The sequence below is a fragment of the Dendrobates tinctorius genome, unplaced genomic scaffold, assembly GCF_039654945.1.
Source record: "Dendrobates tinctorius isolate UK_male_01 unplaced genomic scaffold, ASM3965494v1 ptg000249l, whole genome shotgun sequence".
Classification (NCBI taxonomy): Eukaryota; Metazoa; Chordata; class Amphibia; order Anura; family Dendrobatidae; genus Dendrobates; species Dendrobates tinctorius.
Genome location: NW_027361916.1, coordinates 4592484 through 4617739, shown reverse-complemented (window position 1 = coordinate 4617739; position 25256 = coordinate 4592484). Strand labels below are relative to the sequence as shown.

General features: G+C 44.4%; 1 protein-coding gene across 1 annotated transcript; it reads left to right on the top strand.

Annotated features, from left to right (window-relative positions):
* Window positions 1-9035: 9035 nt before the first annotated feature.
* Window positions 9036-18856, top strand: LOC141063293 (uncharacterized). Its single transcript, XM_073557350.1, has 4 exons — window positions 9036-9137; window positions 9336-9426; window positions 14294-14373; window positions 17294-18856. The coding sequence occupies exon 4, from the start codon at window positions 17443-17445 to the stop codon at window positions 18295-18297; it is 855 nt and encodes a 284-aa protein (XP_073413451.1). The 5' UTR covers window positions 9036-9137; window positions 9336-9426; window positions 14294-14373; window positions 17294-17442; the 3' UTR covers window positions 18298-18856.
* The last annotated feature ends 6400 nt before the right edge of the window (window positions 18857-25256 follow it).

The following is a 25256-nucleotide window of genomic DNA, read 5'->3' as shown; positions in this document are numbered from 1 at the left end:
AGGACAAACATGGCACAACGGACAAACATAAGACAAAGCACGGAACAAGAGATGGAGTACGAGCACAGAGCGTGTGCAGAGACGCACGACAGAGCAGAGTGCAAGGGCACAGAATAGAGGCAGCACCCCACAGACCAAGCAGCCATGCAGGGACACCACACAATACTCAGGCCCTGAGCATAGGAAGGGGCGGTCTTATAGAGGGCATAGCACCTCCTCTTCCGGGTCAGGACCAGGGGAGAACTTCCTAGTTCAGATGCTCCAGGATCACAGAGTGCAGTCACATGATCAGGGTTTCAGACATGACGAGATGATCACAGAACCAGACAGTGCAGGATCTTAGGAAACATCACATGATCAAGGTTTCAGACATGACAAGGTGATTGCAGAACCAGACAGTGCAGGATCCTAGGAAACGTCACATGATCAAGGTTTCAGACATGACGAGATGATTGCAGGACCAGACAGTGCAGGATCTTAGGAAACGTCACATGATCAAGGCTTCAGACATGACGAGATGATCACAGAAGGCAAAGCAGAAACACAGGCATCTTGCAGCTCAGCAGACATAAGGTGAGTGTGCACACTGCTCTAGGGTCATGAGGTAAAATAGACATAACAGACATGGCGAGCATGACAGTACCCCCCTCCTTAAGCCCTCTCTTACCGGGGCTGGAAAGAAGAAAAAAAAATTCTTCGGCAGAATCCAGAGTTAGTACTAACCACTCCAACAACGTTGATCCGACATCTGAAACGGACACCTGCACCGGTCAAGACACAGGAGCCGCGGACGAGACACAGGGATCCAGTGGGGAGGACTGCGGGTAGACAAGCAAGTCTTCTTACTCTGGCTGCCATCATTTCCAAACAAGTTCAGAGGTCAAGGGCCGGGTCTGATTTGCATCAGAAGAGTGGCCGGGGTACCGCCATTATCAAGCGAGTTCAGGAGACCGGGCAGATTCTTCATCAGACGGGTGGCCGAGGTACCAGCGGAGTCCATGGCCTGAGTATTCTGTTACGGACTCGGCTTCTGCTGAGCCCATCTTCCTTTTTAGAGTGGACCCTCTGGGCCGTGGCACCCACCCACCTAGGGCGAGCTGACCTAGTGAGAACCCACCCCCTGTACAGGCAGTGTCAGGGGCAAGACCAAGGGGGTGAGCCACCACGACTGCTGGGACCAGACGGCCGGCTCAAGGAGACACTATTGAGTGTCTGACAACAGGACTGACAGGATACCAAAGATAAAGCAAAGTCACACAGTTTCTTCCTCAAACGTGGATTCACACTTTATTCAGGTGCAAGGCATAACAGGGAATCAGGTGCAGGGCACAAACAGTGAAACACGGCAGGATGCGTGCAAGGGGACGCCAAATGTTCCAGGCATAACACGTGCACGAAAACATACCAGGGTCCAGGACAGGATACGTGATAGGGATCACACAAGAGTTCCTAGAAGGGATGCATGCTAGGACACGCCAGGATCCAAGACGGGGTGCGATGGCATTGGACTCCGGACTACTGGCAACGACCGACAGGGTCCAGGCATCGGGCTGCGGACATCAGCTCCGGACATCAGGCCGCAGTCATCTGGTTCCGGACCTCTGGCAACGGTCGGCAGGTTACGGGAATCCGGCAGGCAAGCCAAGGTTCAAGGCAGGGTGCATGCTTGGAGCCACGCCAGGGTTCAAGGCAGGGTGCGTGCTTGGAGACACGCCAGGGTTCAAGGCTCAAGACAGAGTGCGTGTGTAGAGACACGCCAAGGTCAGGGTTCCAGGACAGGGTTAGGGCCTGTGCGTGCAAGAGGGCACGACAGGGAACATGGCAAAGCCTGCGCGTACTTTTACAAAAGCACGGGCAGGTATGCCATGGGCAGGCGATGGCCTGCGCGTGCTTTAGAGAGCACAGTGCGGAAACAGCGTGAAGTGCAAGGGAGCACAGAGGGCACGGCTGGGGCACTGGCTAGCTGATCGGGCTGCGGCACTGACAGACAGGCAAGACTCCAGCGAACCCGACTGAGGCATGGCAGGCGACACAGCTGTCACTGACCGACGAGCACGGCTGAGGCACAAGCAGGCGGGCACGGCTAGGGCAGGCGCATGCAAAGAGCATACAAAGAAACAGAGCAAGGGAAGACAAGATGAGAAAAAAGGCAGGGCTTAAGCAGAGTACAGAACCAGGAAAGTAAGCATAGGCAGAAACACAGAACAAGAACAGAGCTAGCAGCGGAGCGTAGGCAGAAGCCCAGAGCCGGGTCAAGGGAGAACCTTGGGACTAGCCTAGAAACGTGCAAGAGAGCATAATAGGAAAGAGTCTAGCAGCGGAGCATAGGCCAAAGCCCAGAGCCGGGCGAAGGCAGAGCCTTGGGACTAGACATGGAAAAGAGCACAAACGGAAAGAGAGGAGGAATGGTGCGTGTGCCAGGGAGCACTACAGAGCACCATAGGAGAGAGCGAGGCAGAGCAAGTAAAGGCAGAGACCATAGGGAGGAACAAGGCAGAGCAAGGCAAGGTACGGAACAAGGCATAGCGAAAACAGGCAAGGCAGAGAATAACAGAAGGACTACAAGTCCAAGCAGGACAAGGACAAACATGGCACAACGGACAAACATAAGACAAAGCACGGAACAAGAGATGGAGTACGAGCACAGCATGTGCAGAGATGCACCACAGAGCAGAGTGCAAGGGCACAGAATAGAGGGAGCGCCCCACAGACCAAGCAGCCATGCAGAGACGCAACACAATACTCAGGTCCTGAGCATAGGAAGGGGCGGTCTAATAGAGGGCATAGCACCTCCTCTTCCGGGTCAGGACCAGGGGAGAACTTCCTAGTTCAGATGCTCCAGGATCACAGAGTGCAGTCACATGATCAAGGTTTCAGACATGACGAGGTGATTGCAGAACCAGACAGTGCAGGATCCTAGGAAAGGTCACATGATCAGAGTTTCAGACATGACGAGATGATTGCAGGACCAGACAGTGCAGGATCTTATGAAACGTCACATGATCAAGGCTTCAGACAAGACGAGATGATTGCAGAACCAGACAGTGCAGGATCCTAGGAAAGACATGATCAGGGATTCTAGACATGACGAGAAGATCACAGAAGGCAAAGCAGAAACGCAGGCATCTTGCAGCTCAGCAGACATAAGGTGAGTGTGCACACTGCTCTAGGGTCATGAGGTAAAACAGACATGGCAGACATAACAGACATGGCGAGCATGACAGATGGAGGATATGTATGATGGGTATATGGGCACTGGACTATGGGATGGAGGATATGTATGACGGGTATATGGGCACTGGACTATGGGATGGAGGATATGTATGACGGGTATATGGGCACTGGACTATGGGATGGAGGATATGTATGATGGGTATATGGGCACTGGACTATGGGATAGAGGATATAATGGGTATATGGGCACTGGACTATGGGATGGAGGATATGTATGACGGGTATATGGGCACTGGACTATGGGATGGAGGATATGTATGACGGGTATATGGGCACTGGACTATGGGATGGAGGATATGTATGACGGGTATATGGGCACTGGACTATGGGATGGAGGATATGTATGACGGGTATATGGGCACTGGACTATGGGATGGAGGATATGTATGATGGGTATATGGGCACTGGACTATGGGATAGAGGATATAATGGGTATATGGGCACTGGACTATGGGATGGAGGATATGTATGACGGGTATATGGGCACTGGACTATGGGATGGAGGATATGTATGACGGGTATATGGGCACTGGACTATGGGATGGAGGATATGTATGACGGGTATATGGGCACGGGACTAGGGGATGGAGGATATGTATGAATATTGTGTCCAGTTTTGGGCACCACATTTTAAAAAAGACATCAACAAACTGGAGCAAGTTCAGAAAAGAGCGACCAGAATGGTGACCGGTCTGCAAACCCTGTCTTATGAGGAAAGGTTGCAGGATTTGGGAATGTTTAGTTTGCAAAAGAGAAGACTGAGAGGAGACTTAATAGCTGTCTACAAATATCTCAAGGGCTGTCACATTGTAGAAGGATCAACTTTATTCTCATTTGCACAAGGAAAGACTAGAAGCAATGGGATGAAACTGAATGGGAGGAGACACAGATTAGATATTAGAAAAAACTTTTTGACAGAGTGATCAATGAGTGGAACAGGCTGCCACGAGAAGCGGTGAGTTCTCCTTCAATGGAAGTCTTCAAACAGAGGCTGGACAGACATCTGACTGGGATGATTTAGCGAATCCTGCTTTGAGCAGGGGGTTGGACCAGATGGCCCAGGAGGTCCCTTCCAACTCTACGATTCTATGATTCTATGATTCTATGACGGGTATATGGGCACTGGACTATGGGATGGAGGATATGTATGATGGGTATATGGGCACTGGACTAAGGGATGGAGGATATGTATGATGGGTATATGGGCACTGGACTATGGGATGGAGGATGCGTGATGGGTATATGGGCACTGGACTATTGGATGGAGGATACTGTATATATGATGGGTATATGGGCACGGGACTATGGGATGGAAGATATGTATGATGGGTATATGGGCACAGGACTTTGGGATGGAAGATATGTATGATGGGTATATGGGCACAGGACTATGGGATGAGGATATGTATGATGGATATATGGGCACTGAACTATTGGATGGAGTATATATACGATGGGTATATGGGCACAGGACTATGGGATGGAGGATATGTATGATGGATATATGGGCACTGGACTATGGGATGGAGGATATGTATGATGGATATATGGGCACTGGACTATGGGATGGCGGATATGAATGGTGGGTATATGGGCACTGGACTATGGGATGGAGGATATGTATGATGGGTATATGGGCACTGGACTATGGGATGGAGGATATGTGTGATGGATATATGGGCACTGGACTATGGGATGGCGGATATGTATGGTGGGTATATGGGCACTGGACTATGGGATGGAGGATATGTATGATGGGTATATGGGCACTGGACTATGGGATGGAGGATATGTATGATGGGTATATGGGCACTGGATTATGGGATGGAGGATAATCATTACAATTTGTTATAACTAACCACAGTTAGTTACTATGCCTGGGCAACGCCGGGCTCTTCAGCTAGTGACATGATAATGAGGGGCAGGGCTTGATACACACACATACACACACACATACATACATTTGTTTTTATATATATATGGATTAACCATTGGGTTACGTATTTGTCTTCTAGTTCAATGGTTTCTTTTCCAATAATCCTATGTTTTCAGTCCGATGCTGATCCATCAAGCTCACTAGTGGTGCACAGCTTTACACCACTATACCTGTGACTTCAGAAACTTACAGAACACCAGCTCACATCTCATATAGGAAACTACTGACACAACTAAATAACACCATTAATAAATGATTTATTTACGGGCAAGAACTTATTCATTCATTTCACATTCATGTTTATTCATTCTTTTACGTGACCTCACTTAATACTTAGTGCTTTTTAATATAATTAATGTATGTAAATGTTTTTTGTTTTTTCATGAACCATAATTTATCTTTGTGTGACAAACTTTCTCATGAACTTTGACATATCGTGCTTTGTTTTTTTTTTTTTTTCAAAAAGACTGTATATAAAACGTTCCAAGCTTGACATGTTTATCCGCTATCAGGTTTCGTCCTGAGGAAGACGTCCTGCGTGACTGTGAAATGCGTTGACTTTGAAAACCTATTTGAATAAATGTTTTTAAGGAAAATCTCCATCTTCGATCATCTCCATCAGCAGCGCAGGTACAGATACATTATACCCGGATCAGCTCTTCTGCTCGGTCTTTGGCCCCGGGTCCTGCAGCAGCTGATTTATGCATTGAGCATGGTGTAAAGGTGCCGCTCCATCAGGTGAGTGTAATACTCCCCTACTCTCATTATATCTGGTTATCAGGTAAGACCCTATTTTTCGCTTGTTTGTTCCTCAGTATCACGACTAAAAGAAATCTCTTTAACACTTTCAGGTTACTTGGTTAAAACCAATGAAGGGACTGCTGGGACCGTAACGGGGTCCATCTGAGACCCCAATGCAGAAGACAAATGTCCTGAGAACTGGACCTGCTGGACCATAAATTGTAATTTCTCCAGGGTACCAAATAAATAGTTGTCACGTAGAACCTGGAGAACCTGTCTGACATGCTCAGCATGCTCCTCCAGAGGACGGGAGTAACTCACTATATCATCCAGGAAAATTACCACAAATCTACCAATCAGTGAGAAAAATATAATTACTGACATTGTCACAGACTGCCGGAGCATTGGTTACCCCGAATGGCAGCATCAGGTTTTATATCTGCCCCTCAGGTATATTGAATGTGGTCTTCCATTCGTCCCCCTGACGTACACTTATAAGGTTATATTCCCCTCTCACATTAAGTTTGTAAAACCATTTAGCTCCAGATAATTGGATAAACAGGTCGGGTATAAGGGGTAAAGGATAGGGAAGGTGAACCGTGACTCACAGGCCCAACCCTGCATCCTTCTACCAAACCCCCCACGGTGACTGGAGAGGAGCATGGCCGTATATGAGCCTCAGCCGGACTCTGGAAGGGAGGAAATAAATGAGATTTGGGCATTTTAGCTCCTCGTGTGGAGTCGACAGCACAATCATATGCCGCCATATAGTAGACGGCCGGTAACCGGTGAGAATTCCCTCCTGTGTGGGGTCTATTTGTCTCCAGAGAAATCACACGTTACATTCCACACATAACACTGAGTAGAAAAGGCGGCGCGGGGTAATTGTGCCAGTAGTGAGGGGCGAATAATGGCGGGAATGTCACTGACTGAGAAGTCTCCATGGAGCCTCTTCACTCCGGAGATCATGTGACCCCTGACTCCTCCCCTCCTGTGGCCTCATCACAGGTCCTGTGTACAGAGCAGCCATATATGTGGAGTGCGGCTCTGCAGGTGGAGGTATGTGGAGATTCCCCCCCATTACTGAGCGCTTTAATGCTAGAAATATATTGCACAGGGGATATCACAGCCAATTCCCACAAGAAGAATCCTGGAAACATCGGCTCATCTTCTTCTCATTCAGGTCTCTACAATATCGGATCCTCTCAGTGAAGATCATCCACAAAAGAGAATTTTCCTGATTTCCCCATCAAGGATGGATATGGACAGAGACAAGATGGCGGAGAGGATGTTACACCTCACCCTAGAGATCCTCTTCCGTCTCACTGGAGAGGTGAGAGATTCTGATGACGTCACATTACATCATTCTTATCTATGGGAATAACGGATGGACAGAACTGGAGAGGTGAGGACTCTGGAAATGTCTGGAGTGACATTTATTAATGTGTCTCTCCATAACCAGGATTACACAGTGGTGAAGAAGACCTCTAGTGATCGCTGTCAGGACCCTGTGTCTGAGGGATGTGGAAGACTCCTGAGCCCAATCACGGGACCTCCACCTCACCCCCTGATCCATGAGGACATCAATGACCAGAAGATCCTAGAACTCATCTACAAGATGATTGAGCTGCTGACTGGAGAGGTGACACTGCTGGGAATGCTGGGACATTATACAGTAACACTATGAAGGGATCGGGGGATGACGGTATCATTGTATGTGTCAGGTTCCTATAAGGTGTCAGGATGTCGCTGTCTATTTCTCCATGGAGGAGTGGGTGTATATAGAAGGACACAGAGATCTGTACAAGGATGTCATAATGGAGGTTCCCCAGCTCCTCACATCTCCAGGTAATAGACAGGACTAAATACACACGGCCTATAATTATCTGTATGTAGAGAATGAATTCAGTCCCTGTGTGTGTTTCCTCCAGATCTATCCAGTAAGAGGACAACACCAGAGAGATGTCCCCGTCCTCTTCTTCCACAGGACTGTAACCAAGAAGATCCCAGTGCTCCTCAGGATCATCAGGTAGATGGAGAGAAGGTGTCAGGAGATCTCCCCTATGATGTATAGATGGCTGTGAAGGTCTTGTGCTCAGTCTTGTTTTATCCACCAGTATTATATGTTTTACACTTGTGTAATGAGAACGGTGGAGATGGCAGGATTAGAGCTGATCATAGATGGGACTTCTCCATCTGTCTGTGACTTTTACAATATTTGTTTCCGGTTGAAGATCTGACCTATATTAATAGTACCAGTGAATACAGGTATGTATAAAATAATAAATCTCCTCATATGTTTCCCTTATTATCTCCAGTAATTGTATTATTACACAGGATTCTTATGATGTTACATCGGATCATCTTCTTCTCATTCAGGTCTCTACAATATCGGATCCTCTCAGTGAAGATCTTCTACAAAAGAAAATATTCCTGATTTACCCATCAAGGATGGATATGGACAGAGACAAGATGGCGGAGAGGATGTTACACCTCACCCTAGAGATCCTCTTCCGTCTCACTGGAGAGGTGAGAGATTCTGATGACATCACATTACATCATTCTTATCTATGGGAATAACAGATGGACAGAACTGGAGAGGTGAGGACTCTGGGAATGTCTGTAGTGAGATTTATTTATGTGTCTCTCCATAACCAGGATTACACAGTGGTGAAGAAGACCTCTAGTGATCGCTGTCAGGACCCTGTGTCTGAGGGATGTGGGAGACCCCTGAGCCCAAACATGGGGCCTCCACCTCACCCCCTGTTCCATGAGGACATCAATGACCAGAAGATCCTAGAACTTATCTACAAGATGATTGAGCTGCTGACTTGAGAGGTGACACTGCTGGAAATGCTGGGACATTATACAGTAACACTATGAAGGGATTGGGGGGATGACGGTATCATTGTATGTGTCAGGTTCCTATAAGGTGTCAGGATGTCGCTGTCTATTTCTCCATGGAGGAATGGGAGTATTTAGAAGGACACAGGGATCTGTACAAGGACGTCATAATGGAGGTTCCCCAGCCCCTCACATCACCAGGTAATAGACAGGACTAAATACACACGGCCTATAATTATCTGTATGTAGAGAATGAATTCAGTCCCTGTATGTATTTCCTCAAGATCTATCCAGTAAGAGGACAACACCAGAGAGATGTCCCCGTCCTCTTCTTCCACAGGACTGTAACCAAGAAGATCCCAGTGCTCCTCAGGATCATCAGGTAGATGGAGAGAAGGTGTCAGGAGATCTCCCCTGTGATGTGTAGACGGCTGTGAAGGTCTTGTGCTCAGTCTTGTTTTATCCACCAGTATTATATGTTTTATACTTGTGTAATGAGAACGGTGGAGATGGCAGGATTAGAGCTGATCATAGATGGAACTTCTCCATCTGTCTGTGACTTTTACAATATTTGTTTCAGGGTGAAGATCTGACCCATATTAATACTACAGAGACATATGTGAGGGGTGATGAGTGGTGTAAAGAGGAGATTCCCACATATGACTGCCCAGGTGAGTAGTAACCACTGAATGCAGAGAAGTCACAGATTCCTCTCAGTCACCGGCTGTGGCTGCTTTATCGGTGGTGTAGTCCGGCCGTATTACCATGGTCACCATTTTGCCTCTAGACCACGACATTCTCCTCCACCCAAAACTGTTGAAATGACTTTGGGCATTGAAAGCCCTTTTCTATAGAACTTACAACCTGGAGGATCCACTTACTCCCTGGGTTGAGGAGACGCTGACCATTACCTGCCCAGATCTGTAACTATAAAGCCAATTGACAGTGTACATAGAATGTGCTGACAGGTTAGAAAATCAGTTGAAGAAAAATCTTATGCTGGGCCTGTAAGAGAAAGCGGAGGGTAATGATGCTGTTCGCTTCCTAGAACCCTGAGATCTTATCGGATGAATCTTCTCTCCCTTCTGTACTGCTGAATGTCTCATGGTCCCTACAAGACCAGGTCCAGTCTTTCTGGCCAAACTTCACTTATATGATCGACAACATTAAGTGTACAGTGACACCTGCGCTGATTGGGCGCTGGGCATCACTTGTCATTCCACCGCATCGCAGTCTCAATGCAGCGAGTGCCAACATCGCTGGAAGGGAGCCAGATGGGCAGGTGAGTATAAGCTTTATCATTTTATCGGGGACGAACATTTAGTTTAAGAAATGCTTGTCCTAGTACTGGACAACCTCTTTAACCCCTTTACCCCCAAGGGTTATTTGAATGTTAATGACAGGGATAATTTTACAATTCTGACCACTGTCCCTTTATGAGGAGGTAACTCTGAAACGCTTCCATGGATCCTGGTGATTCTGACATTGTTTTCTCGTGACATATTGTACTTCATGTTAGTGGTAAAATTTAATTCATATAACTTGCGTTTATTTGTGAAAAATGGAAATTTGACGAAAATTTAGAAAATTTCACAATTTTCCAACTTTGAATTTTCGCGCCCTTAAATCACAGATATGTCACACAAAATACTTAAGAAGTAACATTTCCCACATGTTTACTTTACATCAGCACAATTTTGGAACCAATATTTTTTTTTGTTAGGAAGTTATAAGGGTTAAAAGTTGATCAGCGATTTCTCATTATTACAACACCATTTTTTTTCAGGGGCCACATCACATTTGAAGTCACTTTGAGGGGTCTATATGATAGAAAATACCCAAAAGTGACACCATTCTAAAAACTGCACCCATGAAGGTGCTCAAAACCACATTCAAGAAGTTTATTAACCCTTCAGGTGCTTCACAGGAATTTTTTGAATCTTTAAAAAATGAACATTTAACTTTTTTCACAATAAAATTACTTCAGGTCCATTTTTTTTATTTTAACAAGGGTAACAAGGAGAAATTGGACCATAAAAGTTATTGTGCAATTTGTCTTGAGTAGGCTGTTACCTGATATGTTGGGTGGAACCACTGTTTCGGCGCATGGCAGAGCTCAGAAGGGAAGGAGCGCCGTTTAACTTTTTCAGAGCAAAATTGGCTGGAATTGAGATCAGACGCCATGTTGCGTTTGGAGAGCCCCTGATGTGCCCAAACAGTGGAAACCCCCCACAAGTGACCCCATTTTGGAAACTAGACCCCCAAGGGACTTATCTAGATGCGTGGTGAGATCTTTGAACCCCCAAGCGCTTCACAGAAGTGTATAATGTACAGCCGTAAAATTATAAAATCATATTTTTTCCACAAAAATGATGTTTTCACCCCAATATTTATCTTCCTAAGGGAAACAGGACCACAATAGTTATTGTGTAATTTGTCCTGAGTACGCAGATACCGCATATGTGGGGGTAAACCACTGTGTGGGTGCATGGCAGAGCTCAGAAGGGAAGGAGCGCCGTTTGACTTTTTCAACGCGAAATTGGCTGGAATTGAAATCATACGCCATGTTGCATTTGGAGAGCCCCTGATGTGCCTGAACAGTGGAAACCCCCCACAAGTGACCCCATTTTGGAAACTAGACCCCCCAAGGAACTTATCTAGATGTTTAGTGAGCATTTTGAACCCCCAAGTGATTCACAGAAGCTTATAACGCCCTGGCGTGAAAATAAAAAAATCATATTTTTTCAACAAACATGATCTTTTAGTCCCCAATTATTTTATTTTTCCAATGGTAAGAGGAGAAATTGGACAAGTTGTCCAATTTGTCCTGAGTACGCTGGTACCCCATATGTGGTAGAAAACAATTGTATGGGCACACGTCATGGCTCGGAAGGGAAGTAGTGACATTTTTTACTGCAGACTTTGATGGAATGGTCTGCGGTTGTCATGTCCCATTTGGAGAGCCCCTGATGTGCCTAAACAGTGGAACCCCCCACAAGTGACCCCATTTTGGAAACTAGACCCCCCAAGGAACTTATCTAGATGTGTGGTGAGCACTTTGAACCCACAAGTGCTACACAAAATTTCATAACGTAGAGACATAAAAATAAATAAGTCATATTTTTTTTTCCACAAAAATGATTTTTCACCCCCAATTTTTTATTTTTGCAAGGGTAACAGGAGAAATTGGACCCCAAACGTTGTTGTGCAATTTGTCCTGAGTAGGCTGATACCCTATATGTGGGGGTAGTCACTGTTTGGGCACATGGCAGAGCTTGTAAGGGAAGGAGCACCGTTTGACTTTTTCAACGCAGAATTGGCTGGAATTGAGATCAGACGCCATGTCACGTTTGGAGAGCACCTGATGTGCCCAAACAGTGGAAACCCCCAATTCTACCTACAACACTAACCCCAACACACCCCTAACCCTAATGGGAAAATGGAAATAAATACATTTTTTTATTTTATTATTTTTCCCTAACTAAGGGGGTGATAACGGGGGGTTTGATTTACTATTTATGGCGGTTTTTATGTTTGGCAGCTGTCACACGCTAAAAAATGCTTTTTATTGTAAAAATAGATTTTGCATCACCACATTTTGAGAGCTATAACTTTTCCGTATTTTGACCCACTGAGTCATGTGATGTCTTATTTTTTGCGGGACGAGTTGACATTTTTATTGGTACCATTTACAGGCACGTGACATTTTTTGATCGCTTTTTATTTCAATTTTTGGGAAGCAGAATGAACAAAAACCAGCATTTCATTAATTTCTTTTGGGGGGGGGCGTTTATACCGTTCCGTGTGTGGTAAAATTGATAAAGCGGTTTTATTCTTCGGATCAGTACGATTGCAGCAATACCTGATTTATTTTTTGTTATGTTTTGGCGCTTTTATACAATAAAAACAATTTTATATAAATAATTATTTCTGCATCTGCGAGCTATAACTTTTTACTTTTTCCACTGATGATGCTGTATGGTGGCTCATTTTTTGCGGAACAAGATGACTTTTCAGCGGTACCATTTTTATTTATATCCGTCTTTTTGATTGCGTGTTATTGCACTTTTTGTTCGGTGGTATGATGATAAAGCATTGTTTTTTGCCTTTTTTTGAAGGGGTTCACTAAAGGGGTTAACTAGTGGGACAGTTTTATAGGGCGGGTCGTTACGGACGCGGCAATACTAAATATATGTACTTTTGTTTTTTGTTATTTACAAAAAAAAGAAATTATTAGGAAATTTTTTTAAAATTTATTTAGGAATTTTCTAAAAATTATTTTTACGCGTTTTTTTTTCTTTATTACGTTGTCCCAGGGGGGGACATCACTATACAGTGTCAGATCGCTGATCTGACATTTTGCAATGCACTGTGTCATCAGCGATCTGACAGGCAGTGCAGGTGGCTTCTCAGCGCCTGCTCTCAGCAGGCGCTGAGAAGCCACCTCCCTTCAGGACCCAGAACGCCCCCGTGGCCATCTTGGATCCAGGGGCCTGAAGTGAGGAGGCCCTCAGAACAACACGAGCACATTGCTTTGTTCTGAGGGTCTCAGGGAAGCGCACAGGGAGCCCACTCCCTGCACGATTCTCCCTTATGCTCCGGGAAAATCTGCGATCATATTTGATCGCAGTGTGATGGGGGTTATTGTGCTGGGAGCGGTCTGTGACCGCTCCTGGCACTTAGTGCCGGTTGACATCTGTGATAATCGCCCCGTGGGCGCAGCTGATCGCAATGGCGTACTATCCCAATCGGTCATACGGGTCCGGGTTACCTGGTTGGGATAGTACGTCATATGTCAGGAAGGGGTTAAGAAATACTATAGATATGTGCTAAATACACTAAATGACACTGATATATGCATTACTAAACGTCTATGTGTATGGCTGGGCAGAGTAGTCAGGGGCACCCATACACTTAAGGAGATGATTAAATCGATAATGAAGCCATACTGTGTCTTGGATATATACTGTGTAGGATGATGCAGAGTCAGCAGCGTTCAGGCCGGCTGCGCTGATCCTAACACCTGCTTGAAAAGGAAAGAGCTGCCGCCCTATGTCTGCGTGATGTCACTACACTGCCGGCTCTCTTCTATTGCAGAAAAGAGTGATATTATCCAATGCGTTTCTGAGGCTTCGGTGTCCTTCATCAGGGATCCCTTCTTTTTTGCAGTAGAAGAGCCGGCAGTGTAGTGACATCACGCAGACATAGGGCGGCAGCTTTTTCCTTTTCAAGCAGGTGGCAGGAACATAGTGCAAATCCAGGACACAGTACGGCTTCATAATCATGATCACCTCCTTAAGTGTACGTGTACCCCAGCCTGCTCTACCCAGCCATACATGGAGACGTTCAGTAATTCATAGATCAGGGTCATCTGTGTATGTAGGGCATATCTGCTGTATATATTTACTGCATTTCTACACGTTAAGCCATAGAGCAGGCAGGTGCTGTATGCAGATTCTTGACCCTGTCACGCAGTGGTAATGCCAGTGCATTCATCAAATTTACGTCCCTGTAATATACATTTATTCCCGCCTGCAGGAGATGTGTTCAATAGAAAAAATAAAGACGCGCACTCGTGCTGTAGGAGGAGGTGCTGACTGAACGTGGATATACCACAGGTAAAAGTCAACGGGTAGACAGTCGCACTCAAAATTGAATGTCACTTGCATCAGAGTCATTAAAGGAATTATTATGATTTTTATTAATTTTTTTTCAATAAATCAAGAAAAGTGAAAAAACACCGCAAACAGAGATCAGATTCCAAACATGAGTATTACACGGTTACGTTTCGACCTATACCTAGGTCTTTCTCAAACCATACTGCAAGATAAAAATGCAAAGAAAAATTATTTACCACACTAAACAAAGTGATCAAGATAATGTACAAAAGGCTAGAGACATAGTGGACATAAATATATACAAAATTAATGAAATTTAAAAAGGGTGTATGCTGAAAAACCCTATAGATACAAAATATATAAACATCTATATGTGCACACATAGGACTACACATGGATCTGCGCAATAACAGGAATGCAGTGTAAGACAAGAAGAGGGTCATAGGAGATATTGCAGACTATTGGCAAACAAATATACAGTACTAATCATAATGTGCTTGGATAAATGGAAAACGAAGCTGGGTGGTGGAGAAAGGAAAGTATAGCAAACATGAGATACTAACCTCAATAGGAGTGTCAAGGTATATGGAAAGAGGACAATTTTTCAGAGTCCCAAAGTAAGGGCTGTGGGGAAAAAAAAAAAAAGGAGAGATCATAAGAAAAAAGGAACAGAGGGTAAGCAAGGCGCCAGGGGGTGCTGCTGTACTGACCTGTGGCAAGAGAGCGGCCTCCTCCCAGCCTCATAGTAACTCTCAACATATATAAACCGAGGCATTCTTGCCTCCACCCACAACACTGCAGATCCCTGCCGCTCTCTTTGCTGATTGGGTTACAGTTCTTCGCTTTGTATGATTTGTGGAGGGATCGGCCTGTCTCACTTATGTGAGTCTGTAACTCCCTCATAGTCTTTAACATAAGGTCTCCATTACCTCTTCCAAATGCCCGAGATCTAAATTCAAGACATCTCAGCTCTGCACTATTATACACAGTTCTCTATAAATGTGTAATATTTCTCCATGAAACTCATCTGACAGAAAATATTGGCCCTTACGATAGTTTAGATTGTGACGTCACCGAGCCCCATACTCTAATTACCCCAGAGAGGTTTCACCACTAGCTGCTCATTTATTACTGATGGAGACTGTGGAGTTAGGCAATAATACATCTACTGAAATGATCAATCTTCAGTTTTCGACTACAGTAGTTAGTGCCCAAAATGCTGATTTAACCACTTCTCGCAGCCAGTTTTGTCTTCCTAATCAGACCCCAATTTTCAAATCTGACATGTATCAATTTATGTGGTGATAACTGTGAAATTCTTCACAAAGGATAATAGGAAACAAATTGACATTACAAGTTATTTTCCAACTTCTCTTGAATGCGACAAAACCCTATATACGGTTGTACACTACTGTCTGGGCACATGGCAGGGTTAAGAAGGGAAAGAGCGCCATTAAGCTGTATGAAGGCAAATTTTGCTGGAATAGTTTGCCGACAAAATTTATTGGGGGCATTGTACGTGGTCAATTGGCAGCTCAAAAGATGTCCACCATGAAGAGGCTTGGCGCTATCTACTCCATTTTCCAGATCCAAGGGATTGTCTTGCTCATCACCCTTTAACCCTTCTACATGGATCTGGACTTACACAAAGACCCCTAGGCTTGGGCGATGGTGTTACCTGCTGTTTTGTGGTGTGAAATAGCAAGAAGAATAGATGTCGAGTCAGGACCAGGAGAGGAGAGAAAATAAAAAGTTATAAGATGCAAGAGTAGTCCGTAAACAGAGCGGGTTCATAACAGGAAGCAAATGCACAAGCCGGGAGCTGAGCACCGAGGACTGAACCGGAGCAGGCCAACGCTGTATCTGACAGCCTTCGGTAATATGCTTCAAGCTTTAGTACGGTGCGGTGCTTTCCAATTGGCTGAAGCAGGGAGCAGATAACTTCACCTGGACAGCACCCACACATACTGCCAGACTGGCCGGTACTACTGGTCCCAGGCACCCTCATCTTAGTGGCTGAACAGTGCCTGTGCCGCCTACAGCTTCTGTTTCTAATGTCGCATCCATCACCGGTGCTGCCTGCAGAATGAATAAGATGGCACCTGGTGACAGAAGCAGACGTCACAGGAGCAGATCCTGGAGAAAATGGGACATACCGTTTGCGGAAGTCTCAATATGACAAAATGTCAGAAATCCAGAGCAGTAGAAATCCTCATAAAGTGACTACATTTTGGAAATTATAACCCTCGGTCAAGTAATCTATAAGAGTAGTGACTATTTTGACTTCACAGGGACTTTGCGGAAATTAGCACACAGGGGATGTTGGAGAGTGAAGATTAGAAATATGCCATATTATTGCCCAGCACATAATGCCCGGATTGTGCTCCACTAGACACGCACATAGAAAACTAAGTGGGTCCTTCTCATTGCAGTGATGCCAAATACAGGGATGGTAAATGTGGTTTAGGTACACTGCAAAGCTCAGAAGCGAGGGGGAGATTTGACTTGGAAAGAGTGCGTTTTGCTGGCTTTGTTTATGGAAGCCATGTTGCTTTTCAAGAGTCTTTGAGCCATTAATAATGTGGACATCTGTTTTTTCTATGACAGATGATGGACCTGAGTGGGAACTTGTTTTATGTGAGATGAGTAGGAGTTGTTATTGGTGGTATTTTCGCCTACATATCATTGATGGGTTGCTTTTTATTTATTATATTTGGGAGGCAGAATGAACAAACAGTTGAACACCACACACTACTAGTTCATCCTCTAACTTTTTGTATTAGACTGTGAACTGTCATTGACTTAGACAGTCATTCAATAATTTTACATAACTTGCCATTTTTACAGACAGTTTAAGTAGCCATTTTCAAAAATATAAAATTCTAGGATATTATATTCAAAATAATTGTTTTTTTCTTAGCAGATGACTCTACCAGGAGATCAGGACAGCTGATATCTTCAATTTTTAAATCAGATGATCGCAAAATCCCACAGGATGCAACTGAAGTCATTGCCATTGCTCCAGATATACCAGCATCCCTTTACAGTAAAGATCTGTCATATGATCCTATGAAACAGGTCCCATCTTCTGATTCATTACTGACTACTAAGGAAAATCAAAGTCACAAAAGAGGCATTAAAAAACAAACTGCTCCTAAAGCAAAGAAGTCATTTTCACATTCAGAATATAGAAATAGTTTTCCCCTCAAAAAGTCGTTTCTTAAACATCAACAAAATCACACAACGGAGAAGAGATTTTCTTGCTCCAAGTGTGGGAAATGCTTTAACTGGAATTCAGAACTTGTTAGGCATGAGAGAACTCACACAGAGGAGAAACATTTTTCCTGTTCAGAATGTGGGAAATATTTTAAACATAAACCTAATCTTGTTAGACACCAGAGAACTCACACAGGGGAGAAGCCTTTTTCCTGTTCAGAATGTGGGAAGTATTTTAACCAGAGATCATCTTTGGTTAAGCACCAGAGAATTCACACAGGGGAGAAGCCTTTTTCCTGTTCTGAATGTGGGAAATGTTTTATACAGAAATCAGATTTTGTTAATCACCAGAGAACTCACACACGGGAGAAGCCTTTTTGCTGTTCAGAATGTGGGATGTGTTTTCACCAGAAATCAAGTCTAGTTATTCACCAGCGAACTCACACAGGGGAGAAGCCTTTTTCCTGTTCAGAATGTGGGAAGTGTTTTAACCAGAATTCAGATTTGGTTAATCACCATAGAACTCACACAGGGGAGAAGCCGTTTTCCTGTTCAGAATGTGGGAAGTGTTTTATCCAGAATTCAGATTTGGTTAATCACCATAGAACTCACACAAGGGAGAAGCCTTTTTCCTGTTCAGAATGTGGGAAATGGTTTACACATAAATCAAATGTTGTTAGGCACCAGAGAACTCACACAAGGGAGTAGCCATTTTCCTGTTCATAATAATAATAATAATCGTTATTTATATAGCGCCAACATATTCCACAGCGTTGACAGTTTAACAGTTTCAAACACAACAGTCGTAACAACGTTAACAATAATACAATAATTAAAGCAAAATAAAACGACCCTGCTCATGAGAGCTTACAATCTACAGGGTGGGCCATTTATATGGATACACCTAGATAAAATGGGAATGCTTGCTGACCCAGAGCGGCTCACTGAATTTGCAGAATGGGCAAAGCAAAAATTGGAACAGGACCCTCAGTTTACACAGAACATTATGTTCAGTGATGAGGCAAACTTTTTTGGGTGGGCCATTTATATGGATACACCTAAATAAAACAGGAATGGTGACAGTTTTCTTGCTTATGGTGTCTTGCATTGAAATCTGCTGCAATGACCCCGGTACTGCGTTCAACAGACATCAACACAATTTCTATCAGCTCCTCACGTGTTAACCTTTGCAACATGTCAATGGCTGTAAACAAAGAGAAACTTGAAAATAACTCATGAAAGAATAAAGTTATGTTAAAACCAAGAACACTATTGTTTTTCTTGTGAAATTCTCAATAAGTTTGATGTGTCACATGACCCTCTTCCCATTGAAAAAAATAAAGTTGGATCCAAAATGGCCACCATGGTCACCACCCATCTTGAAAAGTTTTCCACCTCCCATATACTAATGTGCCACAAACAGGAAGCTGATATCACCAACCATTCCCATTTTATTTAGGTGTATCCATATAAATGGCCCACCCTGTACAATGAGGTGAGGGAGATACAAAGTACAGGTGTGTATTTACAATGATAGTCCAGTCATCTTGAGGGAGTGGCGGTTAGATAGAGATAGTGAATTGGCTACATACGCACACTTACAAATAAAATGGTTTTTGATTAGGGAATGTGATAGGCTGCTCTGAACAAATGTGTTTTGAGGGAATGCCTAAAACTGGGCAAGTTGTGGCTGGTCCAAATTTCTTGTGGTAGAGCATTCTAGAGGATTGGCGCAACAAGGGAGAAATCTTGGAGTTGGGAGTGGGAGGTACGGATTAGTGCAGAGGTTAGTCAAAAGTCATTTAAAGAGCACAGCGATCGGCTAGGCCGATAGACAGAAATGAAGCAGGAGATGTAAGGGGGTGCCGCACTGTGGAGAACTTTGTGGGTGAGAACAAGTATTTTGAATTGGATCCTATAATGAATGGGCAGCCAGTATAACGACTGGCGAAGAGCAGACGCGTCCGAGTACCTATTAGCCAGATGGACAATCCTGGCTTCTGCATTAAGGATGGATTGGAGAGGGGAAAGTCAAGTGAGGGGGAGGCCAATTAATAGAGCATTACAGTAGACCAGGCGGGAGTGTATCAGGGCGACAGTGAGGGTTTCTATTGTTTCCATGTTGAGAAAAGTGCGGATTCTAGAGATGCTCTTTAGGTGTAAGCGGCAAGAGCGGGCAAGAGATTGTATATGGGAGGTGACGGAGAGATTGGTGTCAAACATAACACCCAGACAGCACGCCTGCTGCTGGGGTATAATTATAGTGCCACCCACGGAGAGGGAAATGTCAGATTTAAGGAGTTTAGTAGACAGTGGGAGCGGAAGAGTTCAGTTTTGGAAAGGTTGAGTTTCAGATAGAGAGCGGACATGATGTTGGAGACTGTGGACAGACAGTCACTGGCGTTCTGTAGTACAGCGGGGGTAAGGTCAGGGGATGACATGTATAGTTGTGTGTCATCAGCATAAAGATGGTACTGAAACCCAAATCTGCTTATAGTCTATCCAATTGGGGCCGTGTAGAGAGAGAAGCAAAGGGGGCCAAGTACTGAGCCCTGAGGTACCCCAACAGTGAGAGGAAGAGGAGATAAAGTGGAGCCAGCGAACAAAACACTGAAGGAGCGGTCAGAGAGATAGGAAGAGAACCAGGAGAGAGCAGTGTCATTAATGCCTTGTGACTGGAGTCTAGAGAGTAGGAGATGGTGGTCAACAGTGTCGAAAGTTGCAGAAAGGTAAAGAAAAATGAGCAGAGAGTGGTCACCGTTACATTTTGCCATCAGAAGGTCATTGGTCACTTTAATGAGTGCAGTTTCTGTCGAATGTAGGGGGCAGAAGCCGGACTGTGAAGGGTCTAGAAGGGAGTGAATGGAGAGGTAACAGGTTAGGTGGGAGTAGACCATGCGCTTCAAGAGTTTAGAGATGAAGGGGAGATTGGAGACTGGTCTGTAGTTGTTTGTGGAGGATGGGTCGAGAGCGGGTTTCTTTAATAATGGAATAATGATAGTGTGTTTGAAAGAGGAAGGGAAAATGTCCGAGGAGAGGGAGAGATTAAAGATTGTAGTTGGGTGGCTTGTGACGTCTAGAGAGAGAGACTGGAGTAGATGTGAGGGAATGGGGTCAGTAGTTCACGTAGTTGCACAAGAAGAGAGGAGCCTGGAGACGACTTCTTCTGTGATGGGATCAAATGTGGAGAGTGAGCCAGGGGAAATGCAGGGAGGGATGAGACTCACAGCACCTGGTGTCTGGGAGCGGATTTCCTGATGTATTATCTATTTTCTCTGTAAAGTGGGAGGCCAGGTCATCAGCACAAATGTCTGTGATAAGGGCTTGTGCTTTCGGCCTGAGGAGGGAGTGAAAGGGGTCAAAAAGTTTCTTGGGGTTGTCGGATAGTGAGGAGATCAGGGTGGTGAAGTAGGGCTGATTGGCGAGGTGAAGGTCAGAGCTATAGGTTCTTAACATAAATTTGAAGTGGATGAAGTCTTCTGGTGGGAGAGTTTTCCTCCATAAGGGATGGTGGACGAGGGTTGGAGAAGATGTCCCCTAAAATCAGTAGGAGTAGGAAGATAAAAAGCAAGTAGTTATTGGAATTGTCAGAAGTTTTTTTGTGCGATGTGTTTAGGCAAGATGGGCTGAGGTTTTTCAGGAAGTTGAGAATTGCATGTGAGCTGTACATGGGAGAGGGAAGTATATAGGGGCTGATGTGTATGAGTCTTGATGGAGGGGGATGGGGCAATGAATGTGGATGGCAAGGGAACACAGGGGGATAGAAATAAAGCACATGGCTAAAAGGGAGAGCAAAGTGTGAGTTACCTGGCTCCTGCCCTGACTAACTGCCATGGATTAACTGCTTCATCTAGAGGCTTAGCTGCTGGGATGCTTTGCTGAGGAGATGCATGCACCCCACACTGCGTGCACACCTTAGAATGCTTCTAAATTTATAGGCCACACTACAGGGTCAGGAGAGAGGGATTGTGGGAGCTCATTTGGGATAATTTAGCAGCTGTTTCAACACCAGGGGGTGGATAGATGATCAAAAACACTTGTCCTGGCACCATCTCTATGCTATAACACCTTTCCCAAGATAATATCTACAATGACCCCAGCCATGGATGAACAGCAGTGAGTATTGAGTAAAATGCAACAGATGAATTATAGAAATAATTCAGCAAGCAGAGTTCTATGTTATATGCCATTAAAGTTGTTACAGGATAACTTGGCAGTAGTTGATAGCAGAGTTCTATGTTCTATACCATTAAAAGAAATGTTGCAGGATGATAAACAGCAGAGGACAGCAAGCAGAGGTTGTACCATTTAAAGAAATGTTGCAGGATGATAAACAGCAGAGAACAGCAAGCAGAGGTTGTACCTGTGTGAAGAGAGAAGATGGATGTTAATTCCCTACCATGGATTAATTGCTTCGTCTAGATGTTTAGCTGCTGGGATGCTTTGCTGAGGGGATGCGTGCACCCACAGAATGTGGGAAATGTTTTACACAGAAATCAAATTTTGTTGAGCACCAGAGAACTCACACAGGGGAGAAGCCATTTTTCCTGTTTAGAATGCAGGAAATGTTTTAGCCAGAAATCAGATTTTGTTATGCACCAGAGAACCCACACAGGGGAGAAGCCTTTTTCATGTTCAGACTGTGGGAAATTTTTCTTTTATTTTTTATATGTATTTAACTGTTTTTATTGATTTTGAAGTTTTAATAAGGGGAGGAGGGAAATGTAAGGTTTTAGGAAAAGGGGGAGGGGGTACAATAAGGAGAGGGGGAGGAAAGGGAAATGGGGTGACAATAAAAACTAGAAAACTTCAAATATACATTTCCATAGCTTTGCATATGAAATTAATGCAGATGTAAACTGTATAAGCTTTATCTAACATAAGTTTATATCATAAAAAAACTGTTGGCACTTAATGATCAGTATAATAATGAAAAAAAATGGTTATGTGTTGACCAGATCTGTGGGAGTATTCCATCAGCCGTACCGTAGCGCAGATGTCGTTTATTATTTGGACAATAAAGTATATCTTTGGTTTAAGCCGTAACAGGAATTGATTTCCATTTGTCCCATTTCTTTGCGTGTTTCTTTAAGTTATCATTAATAATAGCGAAGCGTAGTTCCAAAGAGTAGTGCGAAGAGATTTTCTCCAAAATGTCTGAAAACTTTGGCACATCCACTCTTTTCCAGTACAATGCCCGGGAATTCCTAACCACCAGGAAAATATGTATTATAACAAACCTTATCGAAGGGTCGAACTCTTCAAGGTCAATAGAGAGAAGAGCGGCCTTTGGAGTTAACGGGTAATGCCTCTTGAGAAGGGAGTCAATATATCGATACCTGTTTCCACAGGCTTTTAACTTTAGAAGATTACCGTGTAGTCCGCGATTTCTCCAACATAAGGGTGAGTTCTTTTGGTCAATATGAGCTAGGCAGGGAAGGGGTGTATCGCCATCTAACGAGGGTTTTATAGTAAGCCTCGTGAAGGATCATAGAAATATTGGACGAATATGAGTTTCTGATAGCGTTTTCCCATTGTTCGTGGTTAATAGAATATTTAGTTCTGATTCCCACTTTACCATATACGAGTTTTTATGGAAGGTATTATCTTTATTTAAAAAACTATAAAGATTTTTGGTGCTCCATATAAATTTATTATTAGGATTTTCTAATAATATGGCAATAATTTCTGCCTTTGGATTTTTGTTGCTTAGAAATTTACCAATGCTATCTTTTAAAATTAAAAAGAACATAAAGGGACAATTATAAATCACAAGACTCACCGCGTGCAGAGAAACACAGGGGAAGAGCTCAGGGAGCTGGGGGGCAACAGGGTGAAGACACTGACAACAGATCAGCAGGCAAGGCTGAGATACAAAGGAACACATTGCCACCCGCTCTCCAGACACCAGTCTAAAGGCACGGAGCTGCAGCAGCTATAACAGAAGGAATGAAGTGCACGGCAGTCCTGTACTCGAGCTGTCCTCGCTGAGACAGTAAGACAACAAACGCTGTGCTATCTGAATAATCGCACATTGGCCTTAAGAGAAATACAGCATCAAACATAATCCCCTCGAGCTATTAAGCAAAACCCATCTCTAGTTGCATAACTTTCGTGGAATTCTCGTTACATTACTTTTACTGAACTCTCGATATATAATTTTGCTGAAATCTCGTCACATAATTCTTTATATAACCCTTACTGATCGCCCGGACATTTAAAGGGCAGGTGTCTGTTAAGTAAAACTTGACTGTCGGGGCCTTCGGGAGGCGTAGCTTGAAGATGGCCGCATTTTAATAGAGCTCCCTGACAGCAGATTGAATCCGCTGCCATCACACCTCAGCACTGAGCGGGGCAGCAGGGATAAGGCCCGGGCAAGGTTCCATTGATAGCGGAACCAGCTCTCCGGGAATCCCGGAGGTCCTAGGCACAGGCAGCGCTGACATCCACGCGAAACGTGGATTCCAATACATGGGGCACACGCTGGAGTGCTCCCCGCTGCATCACTGGATTGCAAGGTAATCGGGGCAGTTACATGTGAGGCAGATATTCAATAGCGACGCCACTGCCAAACCTACACAAGCTCATCAGGTCTCTTTTTCACTAAGGAAAAATTCATAGCCAAATCTGGAAAATCCAATAGATCCTCGACTAGGCACCAGAATACTACCTCCCCACCTAAGATGACCGCTGATGCAGAACGGGAGGATACGCAATCTATTGCTCAGGCCATTACGGATATTTTAATGCCGAAAATAGACTCTCGACTGGTGGCATTTCAGTCAACTTTGGATGCTATCGCCGCTCAGGTTAACACACAGGGGCACACATAACAGCTGCAGAACAAAGAATGTCAGATCTGGAGGACATAGTTACAGAGCTCTCCAGGAAGCTAGAACGGAGGGATGAAGATGTCACATTTCTTCTGGATAAAGTCGAGGATCTAGAGAACAGATCTCGGCGTAATAATCTGAAGCTTGTTGGTCTCCCCGAATCTATCAAAATGCCTCCTGATTTGATGGGGATAGTGTCAGAATGGCCCCCAAAGGCACTAAATTTACCACCGCCCTCAGGTGCCCTGAAGATCGAGAGAGTTCATCGCCTGGGCTCTCCTAGGAATGATACGGATTCCAGACCACGTCCGGTAATCTTCAGGGTCCTGGATTTCCAAGATAAAATCAGATTGCTATCGGCATACAGGAAGAAGCAACCATTATCCTATGAGCATCATAAACTTTCTCTTCCAGGATTACTCGGCTGCGGTGGCAGCCAAACGTAAAGCTTTTCATCCCGCATGTGCCATGCTGGTGGATAAAGGTATCCGTTTTGGGCTCCAATTCCCTGTAATTCTACACTTTTCTTTGAATGGGAAAAACTGGATCTTTACGGAGCCAGAAAAGGCTTTCCAGCATCTTCAAGCAGATAGTCAAGCTGCAGTGCAGACCTCAGACAAGACCTGATGAATGCAATTGATGTTTTTCACCACTTTGTCACCTAGCAGGGTGGCTTCGCTTTTGTTCGCTTTTGTTGTCTTTGACGCTTAGTGTTGTGTTTTATTTTGTTGAAATATTAATCTCCTTTCTCCAAACAGGTTCACGCTCATATCTCCTTTGAGCATGGTTCCTGGCGGGGTTAGATTGTTAAGGGTGGGGTGGGTGAGTTCCTAC

Excerpts from the sequence above, each read along its gene's own strand:
- LOC141063293 (XM_073557350.1), top strand. The coding sequence starts at position 17,443 with ATGAAACAGGTCCCATCTTCTGATTCATTACTGACTACTAAGGAAAAT.